This window comes from Thunnus thynnus, chromosome 19 (assembly GCF_963924715.1).
Source record: "Thunnus thynnus chromosome 19, fThuThy2.1, whole genome shotgun sequence".
NCBI lineage: Eukaryota > Metazoa > Chordata > Actinopteri > Scombriformes > Scombridae > Thunnus > Thunnus thynnus.
In genome coordinates, this window is record NC_089535.1 from 14176317 (window position 1) to 14193578 (window position 17262).

At 41.1% G+C, this 17262-nt stretch overlaps 1 protein-coding gene across 4 annotated transcripts in view; it reads right to left on the bottom strand.

Annotated features, from left to right (window-relative positions):
- Positions 1-17262, bottom strand: part of dnm1a (dynamin 1a) — a 59753-nt gene that overhangs the window by 11091 nt on the left and 31400 nt on the right. For 3 of the 4 annotated variants that reach the window (XM_067573670.1, XM_067573672.1, XM_067573669.1), the window contains exon 15: positions 16265-16378. In XM_067573670.1, coding sequence (XP_067429771.1) covers positions 16265-16378 — 114 coding nt within the window. Of the gene's footprint in view, positions 1-16264; positions 16379-16733; positions 16764-17262 lie in introns of all 4 variants that reach the window. The other variant, XM_067573671.1, reaches the window with a different exon arrangement.

Consider the following 17262-nt stretch of genomic DNA (forward strand, 5'->3'; position numbering starts at 1 on the left):
GTTGGAAAAAAAGAAAAAAAAAACACATGTGAGTTAACAAAGGTGTTTGCCTAAGATGCTGTCATTTAATTATGGACTTAATTGACTGGAGTCTGGTACAGAGGCTTAGAGCACAAAGCAGGAGGCCAACAAATTCACTTTCCTCTAATTCCTCTGTGGATTTAAAGAACCAGACAGCCGCTTAGGCTATTAAAAGAATAACACATCCTAAAACAATTTAACAAATGAAACAAGCTTCCATTAGGAGATGTACATTCTTATTTTAATGGTACAGCAAGATGTTATGGTAACGTATTTCAGTTCCAGCTTTAAGAGTTGGTCTCTCATACAGTAACTGAGGAACAACAGCATCTTTGTAGAGCCACAGCAATGTTGCACTGATGACTAAAAAACCTGATTTCTCCACCAATAAAACCCTTAACTGACTGATTTTTTTGTTTTTCTGATTTTTTTTAAATTTCAGCACCTTCAGTGGACATGCCTCCAGCGTTTCAGAGCTCAGAATACTGCTTGTTTTTCCATGATTTTGAAACCTAATTTTATATACTTAGCGATTTTTTTAATCCGTGAAATTTGGCTGGGTGATTAATAACACATTTTTCTGTGGTGTGAAAAACTCAGAACTCATATTTATTAGTGCTCTACACAGACTTTAATACATTTTTTATTTTCTTAATGTGTGCCTGTGATATATTGTCACTAGCTGTTAATATTATTATTTTCATTGTAAACCTGTAATTACAATATGCCTGCGTGAGTATTCATTCATAAATGTGCTTTGCATGTTCCTGGTTTTACATAATACATATTGTAACTACATAATAATAATAATTGCATAATTTTCTAACCCATAAATTTTTTTTAGAAGCTTTGTAATTGTGTCAAACACTGAATCCAGACCTGCTATGTCTCTTTACTCATCCATGTTTTTGGTCAAAGAGGTTTGTTCTGTTGTTTCATTGCAATTAACATCATATTACACCTTAAAACCATAAAACTATCTTGTGCACTGATTCAAGACCTCAAGTCTTTGTTTATTTATTTTTTTGTTGCCAATTATTATGAATTAACAGTGAAATCATTATAGTCCTCTGCTGCAGGTCCCTTCCACTGTTTTCAGCCTCCTCATGAGTCCCTCCAGTGAGCATTTGTCCTTTTCTGGAACGGCCTCTTTCCACTGCTTTTGGAAAGCGTTGTGGATGGAAATGTTTTGAAGGATGTCATGTCCGTGGCGCCTCACGTCCACTGCTGCATCAGAACATATTTTGCTGACAGCAATAAGGAAGCTTTTGGTGAAATTCTTGCCACCTGTAAGTACCCGTGTGGCTCCAAGGATGTTGCATAACTGAATTATAGCCTCCAATACCTCTGTGTGGTTCCTTGCCAGATCCTGAATAGATGTTAAATCTTCAATTTTCTTCTGCCAGGCATCTCATACCTTCTCAGGACTTTCATCATCCACTCTCCTCCTCCTCCTCAGTCTGTCCTAAGAGCTGGTGGACCTTGTGCCCTTTGTACCCCAGTCTCTCTCAATCATCTCTGCCACCTTAAAAGCCTCCTGTCTCAGATGAGCATGAATGGCCTTGTCCTCCATTAAGCTCCAGAAGTTTTGCCCATCAATTTGTGTAGAAGTCCTCTCTTTTTTCTTGGGTTTAGATGCCTTCTGACCAGCAATCAGATGAGCCATTTTGTAGGCTTCCTCCTTGAGATGAGCATGCATCGCCTCATTTTTCATGATAGACCAGAAGCCGTCCTTATTAAGGTTTTCACAAGTCATCTGGTGTAGCTTGGACTTTGAAGTCTTCTCATTGCCCCACTGTCTTGCAATCAGGTCAGCCACCTTGTAGGCTTCCCCCTTCAGGTGTGCCCGTATGGTCTCATTTTTCATTATAGACCAGAAGCTGTCCTCATGGGAGATTTCCAGTGCCTTCTGGTTGATCTTGGGCTTCTTCTGGTTGCCAAATTCTCTTGCAATCTGGTCAGCCACCTTGTAGGCTTCCCCCTTGAGATGAGCATGCATGACTTCATTTTTCATGATAGACCAGAAGCTGTCCTTATTAAGGTTTTCACAAGTCATCTGGTCTATCTTGGGCTTTTTCTGATTGCCTGATTCTCTTGCAATCCGGTCAGCCACCTTGTAGGCTTCCTTCTTCAGATGAGCATGCATGGCCTCGTTTTTCATGACAGACCAGAAACTGTCCTCATCAAGGTTTTCGCAAGTCATCTGGTGTAGCTTGGACTTCAAAGTCATCTCATTGCCCCAGTGTCTTGCAATCAGGTCACTCACCTTGTAGGCTTCTCCCTTCAGGTGTGTCTGCATGGGTTCATGTTTCATGAAAGACCAAAAGCTGTATCTATAAAGTTTTTCGTCTATCTCTGGCTCCTTCTGATCGCCCCATTCTCTTGCAATCAGATCAGCCACCTTGTAGGCTTCCTCCTTCAGATGTGCCCGTATGGTCTCATTTTTCATTATAGACCAGAAGCTGTCCTCATGGAAGATTTCCAGAGTCTTCTGGGCTTTGTTGTCTTTCCTGGAATAATGGAAGTTGCTTTGTGTCTCTTGAAAACCCATTGTAAATGTTGACAGAAAGATGCACTTGACAGTCAATAACTCGAAATGACTCTAAATGACTTGAAATGAGTCCAGTTACTGCAGTGAAACAGAATGTGTTCTGTGTGATGTCATGTTCTACCTTGATGAGCCAAAGGAACCCAAGAGTTCCAGTTCTATACACACACAGACACACACACACACACACACACACACACACACACGTGCACACTTACATGTACACAGTATATAGCTCTATGAAAATTTTAAAAATTGTACAAAAAATGTCATTCACAATTACTTAGAGCCCTCTGTGATGCCTACAACTCACTTGTCTTGTCTGACCAACAGTGCCAAAGCTGAGGGCTCAGGGCTAGAGGTATTTTTGCACTTCATTTTAGTGTGAGTTCATATTTGAAGTTCTAGGACTGGCGGTATTATTGTTGCACTTTTTGTGCTCCAATCTAAAATCTCCCCTATAGGGCACAAACACCACTGACAGTGAAGTCTGTAGATTTAGAGCTGCAGCAATAAGTCAATTAATCAATTTGTCGATCGACAGAAAATTAATCTCAAGCTATTCTGATCATTCGAATATTCGTTTTTGGGGGTTTTTTGAGGAAAAATGTCAAATATTTGCTGGTTGCAGTTTCTGAAATGTGAGGATTTGGATTGTGTGGACACTTATATGTGTCATACATGACAGTAAACTGAACATATCTTTGGATGGTGGATTTTGGACTGTTCAGACATAGCAAAACATTTAATGACCTCAGTCTGTGGAAAATTTCAATGAGCATTTTTTAGTTCAATTTTTCTGATGTGTAATAGACAAAACGATTGAGACTATAATTGACGATTGACGATAATTGAGAAAATAATCAGCAGATTAACTGATGATGAAAATAATCATTACTTGCAGCTATATATGGATTACCCTGTGTAACAGTAATATGGGCAAATCAACTCTTTATCCTGGGAGGCTGAGTAGGAAACCTTTAGTAATTTTAATTTCTTTTTTATCTTAACTTTATTTAATCAGGTAGTCTCGTTCAGCTAGTCTCAAGAGAGACCGGAGAACAAGAAACATTCATAATCACACAACCACAATAAACTTTCAGCATACAACATCTACACTGTTCTTCACTCATTCATACACTTACCTACAAAATCCTACATTAACGACTGTACTGATGATTTTCACACCCGTTGTTTTTTAATAGATTAATAAATTCTTTTCGTTTAGACCCGAACCACATGTGTGATGTGTGATACCTCTACACAGGCGACATTTTCACGCTCTCTCTCACACGAACACACACACACACACAGCAGCAGCCCAAGGTAGTGCACTCGGTAGTTACTGCAGCCTGTGGTGTTTGGAGCAGTGTGTGAGCAGAGTACTTTCCATGGTTTTGTTTTGTTAGTGAGTAATAGCAGGCTCATTATGAAAAGCCAGAGGAAGTTCACTTCTGGATTCATAAAGGCACTTCACCGCTGTGCATACCATCCAAAATACGTCTGAGAGATTCAAACATGATTTAAAAAAAAAAGTGGACAAAATTTGGCCTCACACGAACACACACACACAAACGCTACAGTATGTATAAACACCAAACACACACACACACATTACACAAACCGTATCCAATTAACACTCTGAAACAAATCTGAGTAGTTTGGTCGGATAAACCAAAAAGATAAGTCGTTTACAGCATCCTTGTTTTTTTTTTTTGTTTTTTTTTTTAAGCGCTGCATGCCTCGGTGTGTACATGTGTGTGTGGTAGTGTGTATGTTGATGGGAGCCTGATAGAAAAGTCCTGGTGACTTGGGCCGTGCATCAAAGGGCTGCGGAGAAGCCGCACGGCATCTGGGAGCAATAACGCTGCCTCTAACCCTTCATTACCACAAAGACTGGGCCCTGGGTGGCAGCCAACGGCAATTTTCACAACCCTCCTCCTCACCTCCCTCCGTTTCTCCTTTCCCTCCATTCTTCTGCCATTCCCCTATTGAGTTCTGTCTTTAAAAAAAAAAAAGAAGAAAAAAAAAAGAAACACAGACATCAATTCTGTGAGTCTTTCACAACGGGGATAGACGTAAAAGGGATGAGACCTGCTGGGTTTCAAGCACTAAATGGAAAATCTTGTTTTGCGTCCACACATTGCAAAAAAAAAAAAAGCACAACGTCAAATTAGAAGAGTTCAGTCCAGTTACAGTAATCTAAAAAAAAAAAAATCATATTCTGAACATAACTGACTTCTTCCAGAAGAAAATGTTCCTAAAAAAAGTACAGATATTACTGTCTTCATATCTTCAAAAATCCCACGCATGCAAAATCATTGTTTAGTCTGTGAGTAACATGTCTGTGAGAAACAGCAGAGACAGCATCAGAAGAATCTTAATTTGGCTAAATGCCGTTTTGACTTTATTTAATGGAAGGCCACATGTTGTCAACATTTAAATCAGCAACAGCAAACAGGGAGAATTACGTTTGGGAATAGCTATTCTGAGACAATGTGGACAACGTTTGTGACTCATCTAGCTACGAGGTTGTGCAATAATGCCCGTAACAAATCAACTTGGACCGCGTGCCAGCACTCTCTGATACTTCATATATCATGTAGAGTGCCTCCTGATAACGGTGCAGGCGAGAAGGTTTTTTTTTAGCTCTTCAGACTTGTCCAGTTTCACACGGATGAAAATTAATTCTCATATTTTCTGTGTGTTTTGTTGGTTTTTTTTTAAGAGTCACTGAGTGACTCTTAAAAAAAATAGACAACCTTTGTTCTCTTCTTTGCTCTTCCTGTGAGAACGAGCACAAACAAAAATAAACTCCTCCATGGAAAGGAAACGTGGTGGCCACATGACAATGACACATTCAGTCAGCGGCGTGCTTGAACGCAGGCTGGCAGGTCAGTGATAACTTCCTGTTTAGCAGCTAATTGCTAAGCAGTTAATGATCTGCTTTGCGTTTACTTCTGCAGAAGGTCAGTGTAACAACCTTAGGGGCTAGCCGGGACATGTGATCAATCAATGGTGACCACCAAAGAGTAAAAGAAGGATAAGGGGGAGGGGGGTGACAACACCAGGTTCACTAACCACATAAACACATGTCAATCCACAGGTCAAACACTCTGTTCAACCTGTGTGTCTACTGAGTCTCTAAACTCTCACTGAGCGACAATCAGCGCTACATGTTGGCATAAAACCTCAGGAATATTTAAAACTTACACTTACAAAAAGTCACATGTAACCACAAATGCAAATTTATATATTGATGTGTCAAAATGGCAAATGAGGCGTGTGAAAAGTCTCTTAATTTTCACGAGCTTAAAACGTCATGTCAGAATACTTTGAGGTAAAACATTCACATATGTAAGCCAAGCATGCTTTGAAGTCCCACACTTTGGTTTTATAGTACTTGCATATTATATAGAGTGCTAACATGTATTTGTGGCATTAATGTAATGGAAACAAAAATGCAGTAAAAAGGAGAGAATTCCATAGTTAAAGAACGTCTTTAGACATGCTGGATCTCGATAAACTCATGGCCTTAGTCTAATCCCAACCCTCATCCTGTTTTACTGGAACACAACAGTCACTCGATCATCAGCACTGCGTGATCCAAATACAGCCAAACCTAAAATCACTTCTTCTTCTTCTTCTACTGACTGTACAGTGAAATGAACCGCCAGAATATGCAATTTGCACTTGTGAATCAAAACGTGTACACATACTGTATTACTCACAGGGTGTGTGTGTATACTGAGTAATTTTCATGACGTGACTGTGCCAATGTTTGTGCACTTCCAAGAGAAGGAAAGATGGATTTTTTTCTTTTTAGTTTACGGATTTACAGTAAATCCAGTCTTGTAATATGAACATTTAAATCTCTCATTTACGGTATGTCAAGGTTCAATTATTTATCATCCATGAAATCATGGAAAAGTCAGTGCTTACAGGATTATCATCCAACGCTGATTCAGACAAAATATTTTTTAAAAATGACATAATATGTAATAAAAAGTATAAAATAGGTACATGCAACATGAGAATATATACTTTAAAAGCTATAAAACAACCACGGGAAAGCTCAAATTCCTGTCATGTCTTATTGAACACATGTAGTAATCTTTAAATTTGTGTCACTCCTGTCTGTGCACAACAAAACTACCAAACTACCACACACACACACACAGGATATACAACATGCCGAAAGACATTAAGTGCACAACTATGTGGTTTCTTTTTATCTATCCCGCATCTGCTTGGGTCTAAGCCCCGGTGTTGTTTCTACAATGATTTTCGTATTATGCTCTGGATATACAGGAGAAAAAAAGATAATTTACAGCAAGACAAACATGCATACTTACTCATTTATCTCATCAGTCAAGCAGGATAAACTTCCAAATATCCACAAACCACCTTGTGTACCTCCTCTTGTCTCTGTTTGACAATCTCAAACCCCCTTTTCTGATGTTTTCTTTAACTAATGAGACACAGTAATTCATTCATAACCGGTTTTCTTACAATTGTAAGTTTTTTTCCATCATTTTCAACCGGTTCTCTTCTAAAAGTTCTCTCATCTTTGTTACGTTCATTCTCACTTTCATACCTCCAGCAGACAATTATCAAGTTAAGTAAATTCTCTGCTTTCTCTTTCTCTTTTCTCTTCCGTGCTTTCTGTCTCTAACCCGATACTCTATGCTTTAAGTTTAAAAGGCAGCAAAGATAGAAAAGCCAACTCGACCATTTCTGTTTATATTTACTCTTATCACCAGTGTGAGTGAGTCATACTGTGTATATTTGAAATACTTGAACATAAAAAGCTAACTGTAAGCACTCACGCATGTGGCATCACAAGTAATGTGGAAATTATAACAAAATATTGTGAAATTAGAAGAGCACCAGAATTTATCTCTCGAATGCACCATAAGACAATTTAAGTGCTCCGCTATCTTGAAATATGTAGCACAGTCACTCGGTTTCTCATGTCAGCAAAGAAATAATTTAAATGATATTATGGAAGAGAGAGAAAAGAAAACAAAGCTATCGTGTGGCTCACATTTTTAACCAACAAGATTAATAGCTATGTAACACGCTATCGCCCTCTTTGAAAACTAGCTGTGAGATTTCACTGAAATCGCAGCTGACTGATGATACGGGAATCCCGCTTTTACGACATGAAAGATACACATACACCCACATGAACTGACGGAGACGTTGGCTTTAATGCAATAACAAAACACAGCGACAGCAGCGGCAGTATTTCATGACCAGACAGAATAACATGGAAGCACAGATTACACTGCATGTGTGTGCAGTATCCATGTGTGCATGTGTGTGTCCGTGTATGTGTGTGTGTGCATACTTTACTCAGTATTTCTTTACTGACTAAGAGTTTGAAAAGGAAGCTGCTTGCCTGGTCATCCAAACAGTGGAAACAATGTTGGTGCGACCGCAGTGCTCCCCCCACCCACCTATTAAAATTCACTCCCTCCAATCCTTAACCCGAAATTTAACAGGAACAATCATGCATTTTCCCCGCTCTGTCGCAGCGATGACGACTGACTTCTGTCGCTCTCTTTCCTGGCTTTGTTTCTCCGCCGCATTTTTAGATTTTTCTACCGTAGAGGTTGGGTATCACACATTTTGAAGTTGCGTCCTCTTTTCATCTCCATTTTTCCTCTCCTTCACTCTCATTTTCCCTCCACATCCCTCCTTCTCCCTGCCAGTACTGCTGACTCGTCTCTCCTGGGATTGCGCCTGCTTTGATTTCGAGCTCAGGTCGGAGCTCAGAAACCATAGCTAAAATAAACACACGGCCTTGGCCACCTCTGCACACACACACACATACATATACAGAAACACAGGCACACACACACACACACACACACCTGGAAACATTAGCATTGATTACTCCTGTCTGCCAGCAGTAAGAATGAATCCTAAATGTGTGTGGGTGTGTGAAACGAGGAAGGTGAAGGAGGCAAACTTTTACTTGTTGACTACTTATGTCGCAACTGTGAATCAAACTTTTCCTCCCCATCTACACACACACACATACAAAACCTCTTTTGCTCTGGTTCTGATTTACCAGTAGTATGTCACCCGTCCAACCAGCACCACCGACACCCCCCCTCTGTGCGTGTGTGTGTGTGTGTGTTGGGAAGGCTGCAGAGCTGCATAAAGGGCTCTTTATTCGAGTCGGACAGGGAGAGGAAATCAGCTTTAGAAGTAAAAACAGAGGGAGCAAGAGAGAGATGGAGACCACAGGGCTGCACATCTGGAGTTATTACAAGGCTTCCTCCCGCTTGCCAAGAAAACGCCGACATTCCTGCCCTTGCTACAAAGACCATGGAGCCTCTGCTCTCATCCAGCCCCACTCCTACACACACATCCATCACTCAAACGTCCAAAAAAACCGCATATACACTCAAATGTACCGTGAGCAGAGATGCACACATAACACTGGCTGGAAGAGGAGAAGATGCAGACGGTTTTTACGAAACACATATACGCCTCCACGTGAGCGCACGAATGCAGACATCCTCCTATCTGCCCACATACGCTTCCACTAAAAAAGTTCCCTCCCTTGGCGGCCAAGCTTTCACTCCCTTTCCAAACTTTAACAGCACACACGCCAAATGAATGCGTCTCACTTCCTGTTCACCTTTGACCTTCCACTTTCTCCCCAAAAGCCAGAGAGGAGAGAAAGAAAGAGAGGAGGAGGAGGAGGAGGAGGAGGAGGGGAGGGAGGGAGGTAAGGGGGGAGCCAGACAGAGGGAGGGGAGAGAGGAAGAAAAAGAAAGGAGAGAGGAAAGGAAAAATGGGGGGCCGGCGAGCTCCTCCTCCTTCTCTCTCCATATCTCCTCTCTCTCTCTCGTTCATTTTTCTCCTTCTGTCTCTCGAAGGGGAAACTTGAGGTGGCCAGTCATTTGCCACGTCAAGCCTCCAGCCGGTCCACCTTGCTGGATACCGGAGCGTCTTTTTTGCTCCGGGAAAACCTGAGAAGACAAACCCAGATGACGCAGAAGTCGCACTTGAACAGAATCGACCCGATTTCGCCTCAAAGGTGCGGCAGCGTTGAATGAAAGGACGGAGGGAGGTGATTGGCGCTGACCGGTCCAGAAGGAGACAAAATAAATATCATCCGACAAAGAGGGGACATCACTCAGGACAGCAAGATGCGAAGAAGAGAAATGGTGATCGTCCAATCACAGGACAGGTATTCCCTCCTCAAAGAGATTTTTTTTTTTTTTTTCCCCTCCGTCTGGCATTCTGTCTGGTGTTTTAGTGGGAAGAGTTGGGTCAGAGTTGGCTGAGATGTAGCGTGATCTCAGCTGACCACAAGTATTCACTGATAAGTTCCTAACCGAGAGAAGTTAAGTGCACTTTAAGAGCGAGCGGGGAGTTTTCTTGTTAGTGTTTCTCACTTTTAATGACAGCTTCATCTTAACAGTTTTTTAAACTGTTAAACGAACTTGTGAAATATCTTTTTTTTTAAATTTTGTTTATTTACTCTTGGCCTGGGGGTCAGCGGGGGCAAACCCAGTTTAGGTTGTAACAAATTTGTGCTAAATGGGGTATGACCTTTTGTTCGTGTGTGCCTCTGCGTGTGCTTTTTTTTTCATTGAACAGCTCTGGAAAGGTTTTAGTTTTTGTTCTGTTTTTTTTATTTTTTTTCCACACACAAAAAAAATTCTGGGTTAAAATAAATAAATAAATAAATGTAGGTTTAACCCATAGTTTTACCTGAGCTGAACACAGATTTCACTATCAGATTTATTACTTTTCAACATTTCTTTGTGTTATTGAGGAATATCCAAACTGCCTGTCTGCATTTTCTGTTTCCTCTCCAGAGTTCGGTCTGGAATGCTGCATCTCACAGCGGGAATGTCGTAGAATCTGCCAATCAGTGGCTATCACCTCTGTCTAACCTCTCCTCTTCCCCCTCCTCCTCCTCCTCCTCCTCTTCCTCCTCCTCCTCCTCCTCCTCCTCCTCCTCCTCCTATACCTCCCCGCCGGCCCCCTCATCCATCCCTCACATGCTGTTTCTCCTCCAGCCCGCTCAATCAGCATGATCAGCACTTTGTAGCCGTCACACTGTGAGAGCGAGAGGAGCTGGATTCCAGAGTCTGATACCGGAATCACAGTGAGTAAGTGTGTGTGTACGCTTTCAACCGAGGATTTTTTTTTTTTTTTTTTTTTCTGCGTGATACGTGTGTTTGAATCTGACAGCACCTGTATACTTCTCCACCACGGCCTCCTTCAGCCCGGCCCGCCTGCCCAGTGTTCAGACTACCTGTTCAGGAAGTAGTGGTTGTACAGTAGTCTGCACATTGGTTAGGCTGGCCCGGGGAAGCACGGGACGACTCGAAATTGTCTGAAAGAGAGGCGAGAAGAGAGCGAGAGAGAGAGAGAGAGGGGGACATCCAGCAGCAGGCACGAGCACATCAAGCTGTGGGAACACCCGGCACCACCCCTTGTCCATCTGGGCACAAACCTAAATAAAGCACCCAAAGGCTCTACCACAGATGCCCGGCCCTCGCCTGGCCTGGATTTATGACTGACGGATACAAAAAAAAAAAAATGTAAATGTCAGGGAAAGCTGTTTATAGTTGGTTTGTATTGTTTGTAATGTCATCAGTTCAGCTTGTAAAAAAAAAAAGAAGTTTGAAATAAAGATTCTCTATTTGACGTCTCTATTTTTCTTTTCTCTTACTTACACAGAGATGGACGGCTAAGTCTTTGGACTATTTTTCATTAACATTTGCAGATATTTGACGGAAAAATCATTCACATAACGGAAAATCCCATATTGACCTACAGAACCACATTCACACAAATATGATTGATGGTCTCATGGCATTCTCAGCACGTTGTTTCTTTTTCCCAAAAAAGTTCAACCACAGAAAGAAAGCAAAAAAAAAAAAAAAAATGAACGCTTACCCAAAAAGATACCTAAAACACACAGTAAACCCCCAGCATCACACTGCACTCTTGACCAAAATGTACAATTACGTCTGTGCCTTCCCTGCATCGACTTGTGGCTGCTTTACCTCAAATGACCATGTAATGAGCAGAGAGGCAGGAAGCCACCGTACAAAAATGTTGAAAGAGCAGCCACTCTGTCATTGTCTATTCGCCTTTTTTTTTTTTTTTTTTTTTTTTTTTTACGAGTCTTTGTATAGCTCTCCCAAAAAAAAGATCCAAAATCGTTTGTGGCTTCAGTGTTTGTAGGTGACGTCATGTGAAACGTTACAAGTTTAGCTGGACCCCCTGCCTCGTTTTCCATGATGTTTTTTTTTTTTTTTTCTTTTCTACCTCTTCCCCCCCCCCCCGGGCCGCAGTTTGTCTTCCAGCCTGCGTGTCTTCGATCAGGCGAACCCGCAGCGTTAGCATTCTGAACTCTCTTCTCCCTCTCAAATACACAAAAGCAAAGTAGAGGGCAGAAACATTCACACGGTGTCCCATCTCAGAGCATCGTCTGCAGGAATGAAAACCACAAACCAACCTGTTTCCATTTAGAGCTCTGCCACCACGCACAAGCATTTTTATTTTTTTTTTTTATGTATAAGTCGCAGCCCTGGGAGCATGCACACAAGCACACACCCACACATAAGTGCACAGTACACACACACACACACACACACACACACATACACCATATAGCAGACATGCTTCTGGTGAGTTTGTTGAAAGCAGCAGTCTGCCGTTTCCCCCCAGGATGTTTACAGCTGGGATCACCAGGCGAGTCTGGCTTTCTGGCAGCTTTACAACAGGAGTAGGGAAACCCGGGCAGACACACACACACACACACACACACACACACTCAGAGGGCCAAAAGGGGCACCCAAAGAAAATATAGCCACCAAAGGACAGCAGAGTTATATCTGCCACTTATTTATTTGTGTTTGACACCATCAATGTGGAAATGTTTCTGCATAAATGAACAAATCTGATTGCAAGAATGTATGAAAATCTACAAAAATCACAGTCATGTTGGTCTTTTTTATCTACATTTTTGTTTTCTTTCAACCATTTTTTTTCTCCATTCACATCTCCCTCCCTCCCTCCCTCCCTCCCTCTCATTCTGCTTTGGGAAGCTTTAAGCTACAGAACTGCCTGATTCAAAGAATTGGCATGTCCTGTGGTAATACAGACCAGAAGGTTTCTAGGCACACACACACACACACACACACACACACACAAACACACACACACACACACACACACGTACACTAACCAAAACATCCTGGCACCACTAGTTGGGTTGAAAGTTATTATTAGTGTCTGGGGGTGGCGTGCGCATATGTGTGTGTGTGTTGCCAGACTACGGCAAGGGTTTTCCCCTTGACGAGAGGCAGCCAATAAAACCTGCGCTGTTTTGTGAGTTGGTGTAAAGAAACATATGAATGTGTCTTTTTTATATGAAACTGCACAAAAAGATGCACAATAAGTTTTTTTTTTCTCTGAAGGCAGTGATGCATTTTTTTTAAAGAATATAAACATGAAACTGTTACCAACTTTTTTTTTTTTTAATCAAATGTGTGTATATTGGCAAGAATCTACCCAGGTGCACATATGAGTGTAGGCCCTCATGAGCACTCTAACTCACTCTTAGTGTGTGTGTGTGTGTGACTGGACTATGTAGAAATGTTCAGCTTGGATAGAAAACATAATGGAAAGTTTCTTTTTTTTCTCCTTTCGTTCTTTCTTTCTTTTTTTTTTTTTTAAATCATACTCGGTGCTGCAGTGCCCTTCAGCCTCGCCGCTGAGCTTTAACACCGGCACTGCGTGTTGGTTTTACGTCTCCCTGTGCCCTTGCAGCTCCAAGTTCAAATAAATATACAGTACAAGAAGGGAGGGGGAGACAAATGATACAGAGGGGACAAATGAGATGAGGAGGGCAGAAAAGGAAAGAATGAGACAGACTGATTGATGGACAAGGAGAGGAACGAGAAGAAGAGTTTCTTCTGGTTTGAACCTTCGAGGAAAGAGGTAGGAAGTAAGGATATAAAAGCAAGATGTCCACACCAGGCCTTTCTCCTCTTTCTTCTCCTCCCCGTCTCCCTCCTCTGTGCCCCCCTCCCCACTTTCTCTCACTTCACATGGTCCTTGTTACTTCTGCTGCTAACCAGCTAACAAGAGACACTCCTGCCTCCTCCCCTCTCCTTCTCTACAACCCAGTCCCTCTCTTGCTCTGTGCCCCTTCTTTGAAAAGAAGTAAGTTTATTAGAAGCAGCTTGTATGTGTGTGTGTGTGTGTGTGTGTGTGTGTGTGTGTATGCGTGTGTGTGTGTGTGTGTGTGTATGCGTGTGTGTGTGTGTGTGTGTGTGTGTTGGGAATTGGGAACAGGGCAGGGGGCTCTGGTATGCACATGTGTGTGCCAGCTTCGGTGTCTGACATGCTGGGGGGTCTTGACTCTTTGGAAAGGGGTCGTCTCAATGTTACACACACACACACACACACACATGCAAACACACACACACACGCACACACACACAGCCTTATGTCAGCGAGCAGAGCGGCTGCGGCTACGGCCTGGAGACAGCGAGACTGTGGCTAGCTCCTAATAGTTCTGCAAAGCATCATGGGACACCGCTCTGACCAGTCAGCCCAGTAACAAAGCACACCGGGTCAAATCATCCTCAGCGTGTAGAGGACAACCACTGAACTTGACCAACAGTCATACTTGCCAGCGGGATGAGCTGGAACGAATTATTGGACCAGAACATGGAAAAGAGACTCTAAATCTTGGTGAAAGCTCGTGGAGAATAAACACACACAGATCCGACTGAAATAATTCTCCTGGTATTGTAATTTGGAGGAAAATATTATAAAAGTGCTGCTGTTAAAATGAGGTGCATAGTTTTTGGGTGATGCAGACACGGGTGATGATGTCTGAGGTTGTGCAGAAAATACGCAGATAGCTCTGCTCCGCTAGCCAGATCACAGGATTACACAACACACAGCCCGGCTTATTGGCAGTTGAAAATGACAACTCAACTAGTGGAAATCACTGGGTTGCAGGAGTTATTGCAAAATCCTTTTTTTCCAAACATGTTTACAGGATTTTATGGTGATGAATGTGGTTTTTTTTTTTTTTTTTTCTTTTTTTCCCCCCCCGAATGCAACAACTAACTCTTCACATACAGCAGCCCCTGAATTCAGTCAAACAAAATCAAATTTTGAGAAAAGACTACGCTACACTCAATACAATAAATAAACTTTTATCATTATTATTATTATTATTATTATTATTATTATTATTATTATTATTATTATTATTATTATTACCTGTTTAATTCTGTAGTAGAGGAAGACGATTAAATGTTATCTTTTCACAGAGCAATCAGTATTGGCTTATCAAGAAACTGAACACAAATGCCAAAGATATTGTTTATTTAATTATTTAGTTCAGACTTGTTTTGTTTCCATTACACACTCTGTCCACCAGAGGGCACTTACAAATTTATTTAGCAAATATCAATTTTCCCGCTCAGTAGGCCTACATATCTTGGTCACAGCTCATTAATCAAATTTAAAGACTTTGTATCAAAAAGTTCTGAAATATCAAACATTGGAGGGAATCAGGTAATCTACTGTCAAACTGAGATTTGTTTATCTACATTCAAGCTTCCTGCAAACTTGTTTTTTGATGCGGACGCACTCACTTATTGCTTTATTGCAAGTCTTTTTGTATATGTATACATATATTTAATCTTTTTGTCTGTTTTAATTGCATATAATTACTTCTTCATTGAGATTAATTATTGAAATAAAATTACAGATAGTATGTGAAGTTGATTTCATGTGTTTTAGAGCATGGACATATATTTTTTGCTTATATTTGTTTCTTTTACTTTTTTCAGTATTCAGCACTTGTTGAGTATTTTCAGTATTTTTAGGGATTCAATATCACTTATTGTTATCATGTCTTATTGTAGATTCATATTTTTTGGCATATACATATGTATGGGGCTCATGCCTTTGTTTTAACGCCCTCTATTGGTTATTTACGTTGCCATATGTGTTGCGTTGAACGCCACCCACGGCTGGTATATAATTCAGACTATGATTATGTGTTTGTCAAACCCTGATGACCCTGAGCTCAATTGCCTTTACTCAAAGAATAAATTCACTGTATTATTTCACCTGAAGCCGGAGTGCCTTAGTTTTTTTCCCATGGTTTTCTGCATCACTTAAGGACAAATATTTAGCAAGACTTCCTGGATTTTGTTATTTATATCAATATTAGTGTCAGCCTCAAAAATCCAGCATCGGTCAGGATCTACTTTATATCCCAGTAATCCTGCAAAAATACTCAAAAACATTTTTTAAGACATAAATTTTAACAATAAAAATGTGATTTGCTGCAGTTGATTCTGTTGAGTTCCTGTTATTCCCCTTTCTATGATCGTTTCTATAACAAAGGGGGTTTTTTGGGGTTTTTTTGCCAAGACCTCTCATCGTCCAACAAGTTTCTCATTGCGCTTCATTATCTTCACATTATTTTACCAATCTTTGGTGCTTCACTGTTTCTAGGACAACACTGCAAAGCAGATAAATAAAATCTTGTTGTCAGCTGGCAGCCCTCTGACAGATGAGTCACATCAAGCAGCTTGATGAGTCTGCAACTTGGCGCACAAACAGGTATCATAAGAAAATGTCTTCAGTTTGTTTGTGTGTGTGTGAACACAATCTCACCTCATCGTCCTTGTACCAGGACAGAGACTCGGCGGTGAGGACAAACCAGTACTCCTTGGCTCCTCCCTTCATGATGCCGATGTTGTTGATGGTCAGCCAGCCCTTCCTGATCACCTGAGAAACGACAGACAAAAGGCAAAAAGTGATTATAAATAACACACAGCACACACATATTCACAATCTCAACATCAGACCTTTCAGCCTGTGTACGTGACACTTACTGTACATACAGTATGTACCTACACTAACATGTAAGGGGCAACACAGTAAAATGTAATGACACTGCTTCTAGTGGAGAAGAAGAAGAAGAAGAAGTAACTGCCACAAACAACAGCAGGGTGACGCTCACCTACGTGACTAAACACATTCCTCACATTCCTTTTTTCTCTCTTTTTCTATCTTTTATTTCATTCTCTCCACCACACAGAAACTAAAGACACATACAATACGTGGTGTACGAGTTATTTACCTTGAACCGATCGTTAACTCCTCTCTCCGGCTGAATGAGAATGTGGAGAGAACATTACAAAGCTACGCCAACGCAGGGCATTTAGTAAAGGCCAAATACACATCTTTGGTCAAGTACCAGCACAGCTGGCTGCTGGGACGGCAGCGTGGGGACAGCAAGCAGGGTGGGGTGAGGGAAATAAGGAGGCTATAACAAGAATGGCCCATGTCAAAGTTTTTTCTGACCATGCAGTGAAATACAGGAGCCTGACTCTTTTATAAAGTATGTGCTTTTTAAAATTGGGTTTGGGGTATTTCTCTCTATCTACAGTATAAGCATCACTTTCCCCCATAAACTCTGATGTTTGATTTCCTCTCAAGTAGCCTCTAGAAAAAAGAAACAGACCGTATGACAATCTCACATATTTATTCTATAACTGATGGTTTCAGTGTTTCATTTAAGGTTTTCACTGTTGTACTGAGTGAAATATTCAAACGAAAGACACTATTTTTCAATGGATGCACCATTAAAAATTGATTTCATTTTATCT